This window comes from Procambarus clarkii, chromosome 26, assembly GCF_040958095.1.
Source record: "Procambarus clarkii isolate CNS0578487 chromosome 26, FALCON_Pclarkii_2.0, whole genome shotgun sequence".
Taxonomy (NCBI): domain Eukaryota; kingdom Metazoa; phylum Arthropoda; class Malacostraca; order Decapoda; family Cambaridae; genus Procambarus; species Procambarus clarkii.
In genome coordinates, this window is record NC_091175.1 from 15,186,824 (window position 1) to 15,191,981 (window position 5,158).

General features: G+C 39.2%; 1 protein-coding gene across 1 annotated transcript; it reads left to right on the top strand.

Annotated features, from left to right (window-relative positions):
* Positions 1-444: 444 nt before the first annotated feature.
* Positions 445-1,333, top strand: LOC138368794 (uncharacterized). The gene is made up of 2 exons (XM_069331491.1): positions 445-578; positions 1,024-1,333. Exons 1-2 carry the CDS (start codon positions 445-447, stop codon positions 1,331-1,333), a joined length of 444 nt encoding a protein of 147 aa, XP_069187592.1.
* The last annotated feature ends 3,825 nt before the right edge of the window (positions 1,334-5,158 follow it).

The following is a 5,158-nucleotide window of genomic DNA, read 5'->3' on the forward strand; positions in this document are numbered from 1 at the left end:
CGGGTGCAGGCGATGAGTCAATAACAATTGAGTCCCTTCAATTTCTAGTGTGTGGTCTGGTCAACCCACGGGTCATCAATACATCAGTTGTAACCCACAGGTCGTCAATACATCAGTGCCAGCCACAGTCGTTAGTGCAGTAATTGCTCCCCCCCCCCCCCCCCCACACCTATTCCTCCTCTTCTAATCACCTTGACACCTATGAGACACCTAAACTACCATTAACATATTATAGTGCAGAATGTCGCCTGCAACAATTCTGCAGCGTGCACCATTCGGACGATGCTTAAAATTCATTAGGTTCGTTAGCGGTGCGGCCCAACCACTCTCGCCTCACCACCTAACAAGGCGCGACCACAAACCCCCTCTGTTTACCATGTTACTGTCGTTATTAAGGCCGTTACGCGGACGCTCCCGCGGTGAGTTGTCGTGAAGGACTTGGTCATGAAGGACTTGGTCATGAAGGACTTGGTCGTGAAGGACTTGGTCATGAAGGACTTGGTCGTGAAGGACTTGGTCGTGAAGGACTTGGTCATGAAGGACTTGGTCGTGAAGGACTTGGTCATGAAGGACTTGAAGTACTTGGTCTCAGTCAGCTCAGAAAACATACACAACCTAACCTAACATATAACCACACAACGTCAACTATAATTTAAGTTTAAACAACGTTTTAATAACGTAAACAAATGTTGTAGTTACGATGTGTGGACAAAATGGATATTCTTCTAGTTATATTCGATATTCATCTAGTTATATTCGATATTCATCTAGTTATATTCGATAATCATCTAGTTATATTCGATATTCATCTAGTTATAATCGATATTCATCTAGTTATAATCGATATTCATCTACTTATATTCGATATTCATCTAGTTATAATCGATATTCATCTAGTTATAATCGATATTCTTCTAGTTATATTCGATATTCATCTAGTTATATTCGATATTCATCTAGTTATAATCGATATTCTTCTAGTTATATTCCATATTCATCTAGTTATATTCGATATTAATCTAGTTATCTTCGATATTCATCTAGTTATAATCGATATTCTTCTAGTTATATTCGATATTCATCTAGTTATATTCCATATTCATCTAGTTATATTCCATATTCATCTAGTTATATTCGATATTCATCTAGTTATATTCGATATTCATCTAGTTATATTCCATATTCATCTAGTTATATTCCATATTCATCTAGTTATATTCCATATTCTTCTAGTTATATTCCATATTCATCTAGTTATATTCCATATTCATCTAGTTATATTCCATATTCTTCTAGTTATATTCCATATTCATCTAGTTATATTCGATATTAATCTAGTTATCTTCGATATTCATCTAGTTATATTCCATATTCTTCTAGTTATATTCGGATTGAGGAGAGAGATATTCTTCTAGTTAAGGACATTGTCAATAAGGTACACATTCCTCCAATTGTCTTGGCTACAAGAATATGTTGCTCAAGCAAATTAGTAACATTGACACTCAAGCCAGGTATTTCCCAAGTCAGATATGTTGAGACTAAGGCCAGGTATTCATCCAATCACAAATACACCTGACACCAGGTATGCTTCAAGAAATTCCTCCAGTCACATTTGTCTTTGTGCTTACTCCTGAAACTTCAGTCATTAACTGTTCAAACAGTGCAATGTGATTGTTAAAGTGAGTTCCTGTTACGTATATAATTATTAATTAATGCTTGTCTAATATTTTTATACACACATTCAATAACAGTTTCGAATTGAAAGGGTCTTATAGTAAATCGAATATACGAGGAAATTTATACAAAAATTACATAATAGTTCCATTGTTAAGGTCACAACGAGCATGCAGCATAACTACAATATTACGTTTACGTCGAAATAACGTAGAAACGTTGTTCCAACGTTGCAGTTTCGTTGTGCGTTTGCTGGACGTACATACGTATTTGACCAATCAACATTTCACAGCCTACATATAAAAAATCTCTCACTACCATAAAAACCACGTACATGCCCATCAACGTGAAACACAAAAATACACGCTTCCCGCTTCAGCTCAAAGTAGAAATCCACACACGTGGACATGGACGTATCATAATCCATCATTGAAATGAATCCATCATACCGGTCGACCGGACTGTTCCGGGATCCAAGCGCCCAAACATGTTTACAATGGGAGGATGTGGTGCGAGGGACCAGCTGACTGACAATAACGGAGGTGATCACCAGCGGAATATGCAGCGAAAGGGAAAGGGAAAGGGAGGGGAGAGGAAAGGGAGGAGGCACGATATGGGAGAGAGGATACCAATATATGACATGCCGGATTCCATGTAGGTGGAGGGGAAGGGAGGAGGGATAGGTTAGGTTACACTCACGTAGTGTAAATACCAGTAATTACCAGCAGAACCAAAGCACCTAACCCAGCTAAACCTAACCTAGCCTAACTTAACCTAACCTAGCCTAACCTAACTTAACCTAACCTAGCCTAACCTAACCAAGCCTAACCTAACTTAACCTAACCTAGCCTAACTTAACCTAACCTAGCCTAACCTAACCTAGCCTTACCTAGCCTAACTTAACCTAACCTAGCCTAACCTAACTTAACCTAACCTAGCCTAACCTAACTTAACCTAACCTAGCCTAACCTAACTTAACCTAACCTAGCCTAACCTAACTTAACCTAACCTAGCCTAACCTAACCAAGCCTAACCTAACTTAACCTAACCTAGCCTAACTTAACCTAACCTAGCCTAACTTAACCTAACCTAGCCTAACTTAACCTAACCTAGCCTAACTTAACCTAACCTAGCCTAACTTAACCTAACCTAGCCTAACTTAACCTAACCTAGCCTAACCTAACTTAACCTAACCTAGCCTAACCTAACTTAACCTAACCTAGCCTAACCTAACCTAGCCTAACCTAGCCTAACCTAACCTAGCCTAACCTAACCTAGCCTAACCTAACCTAGCCTTACCTAGCCTATGAAAAAACTACAATATATAATACTAATAATTTCTAATTGACAAAATATGGTGAGCATAGTCTTAGCATGTTCTAATCCACTTTAAAACAGATCCGATTCCTTGACAGTCAATGCTATTTGTTTCTAACAGTAACATAGCAGATCATTCCACATCAGTTGCTGCCATAACAGCTTGTCTAGGTGCTAAAAAGTCCCACGAATATGTGATGACTGAGGTAACTTTATGTGCTCTTTAGTTTATATATATATATATATATATATATATATATATATATATATATATATATATATATATATATATATATATATATATATATATATATGCGAACAAGCCTGAATGGTCCCCAGGACTATATGCGAATGAAAACTCACGCCCCAGAAGTGACTCGAACCCATACTCCCAGAAGCAACGCAACTGGGAGTATGAGTATGGCCGTCCTTTTGACGGCCGTGATGGTCAAGCGGATTAAGGCGCCCTGTAGTTACCAGTTGCGTTGCTTCTGGGAGTATGGGTTCGAGTCACTTCTGGGGTGTGAGTTTTCATTCGCATATAGTCCTGGGGACCATTTAGGCTTGTTCGCATTTGTCTTCCTCACGTGTGCCCCAAAGAATGAGGTGATTTGGTGAAATGCTATGCCCAAGATTACCATCCGAGTTGCCGTCGGGGAAGTGGCTCAAATAGCCTCGGCTATCACTTCCTTTTGACGGCCGTGATGGTCAAGCGGATTAAGGCGCCCTGTAGTTACCAGTTGCGTTGCTTCTGGGAGTATGGGTTCGAGTCACTTCTGGGGTGTGAGTTTTCATTCATATATATATATATATATATATATATATATATATATATATATATATATATATATATATATATATATATATATATATATTTGTTGATACTTAACATGGGGGCCTGACAGCTGAGTAGACAATATTCGGGATTCGTAGACCTAAGGTTCCGGGTTCGATCCCCGGTGAAGGCGGAAACAAATGGGCAGAGTTTCTTTCACCATGACCCCATGTTTACCTAGAAATAAATAGGTACCTGGGAGTTAGACAGCTGCTACGGGTTGCTTCCTGAAGGTATATAACTAAAAGGAGGCCTGGTCGAGGATCTCGGGGACGCTAAGCCCCAAAATCATCTCAAGATAACCTCAAGATAACATGTCCATTCCTTCAAGGTAAGGGGTTAATTCCAATAAGGAATGAGGATTAACTCCTAGCAAGCTTATCACCCACATGGTAAGGAAAGATCTGATAGAGTCCCACGAGACTACCAGAGCAAACGTCTTCAAGACCCGGTTATCTTAAATCGATATCCTGTTCGCCTCGGGTATGGCCTTTGCCATCGAGCTCTTCCGATCTGAATCCTTGTGATAACATTTAATGTGGATTTCCTCAAGGAAGATGTGTAAAGAATAATACTCATATGGATTAGGAGTTATATAGACAGGACTCACAGTGAGGAGAAAAACATTTTTTTAGGAAAACCCCTTTCATGTCTAGAAATTATTTAGAATACTAAGGAATAATATGTTTAAATCGTTTTTTCATGAGTGAGATCACCATTCATCCATACAGCCCTCACAACCTTCCTCATTGTCCTCATATCCCAGTTCATTGTCCTCATATCCCAGTTCATTGTTCTTATATCCCAGTTCATTGTTCTCATATCCCAGTTCATTGTTCTTATATCCCAGTTCATTGTTCTCATATCCCAGTTCATTGGCCTCATATCCATGTTCATTGTTATTATATACCAGTTCATTGTTCTCATATCCCAGTTCATTGTTCTTATATCCCAGTTCATTGTTCTCATATCCCAGTTCATTGTCCTCATATCCCAGTTCATTGTCCTCATATCCCAGTTCATTGTCCTCGTATCCCAGTTCATTGTCCTCATATCCCAGCTCATTGTCCTCATATCCCAGTTCATTGTCCTCATATCCCAGTTCATTGTCCTCATATCCCAGTTCATTGTCCTCATATCCCAGTTCAGTGTTCTTATATCCCAGTTCATTGTTCTCATATCCCAGTTCATTGTTCTCATATCCCAGTTCATTGGCCTCATATCCCCGTTCATTGTTCTCGTATCTCAGTTCATTGTCCTCATATCCCAGCTCATTGTCTTTATATCCCAGTTAATTGTCCTCATATCGCAGTTCAGTGTCCTCATATCCCA

What these genes read in the sequence shown, in the direction of transcription:
- LOC138368794 (XM_069331491.1), top strand. Translation starts at nt 445, where the DNA reads ATGAAGGACTTGGTCATGAAGGACTTGGTCGTGAAGGACTTGGTCATG. An exon ending in TTGGTCATGAAGGACTTGAA is followed by an intron (nt 579 to 1,023) that starts GTACTTGGTCTC and finishes ATATTAATCTAG; the next exon opens with TTATCTTCGATATTCATCTA.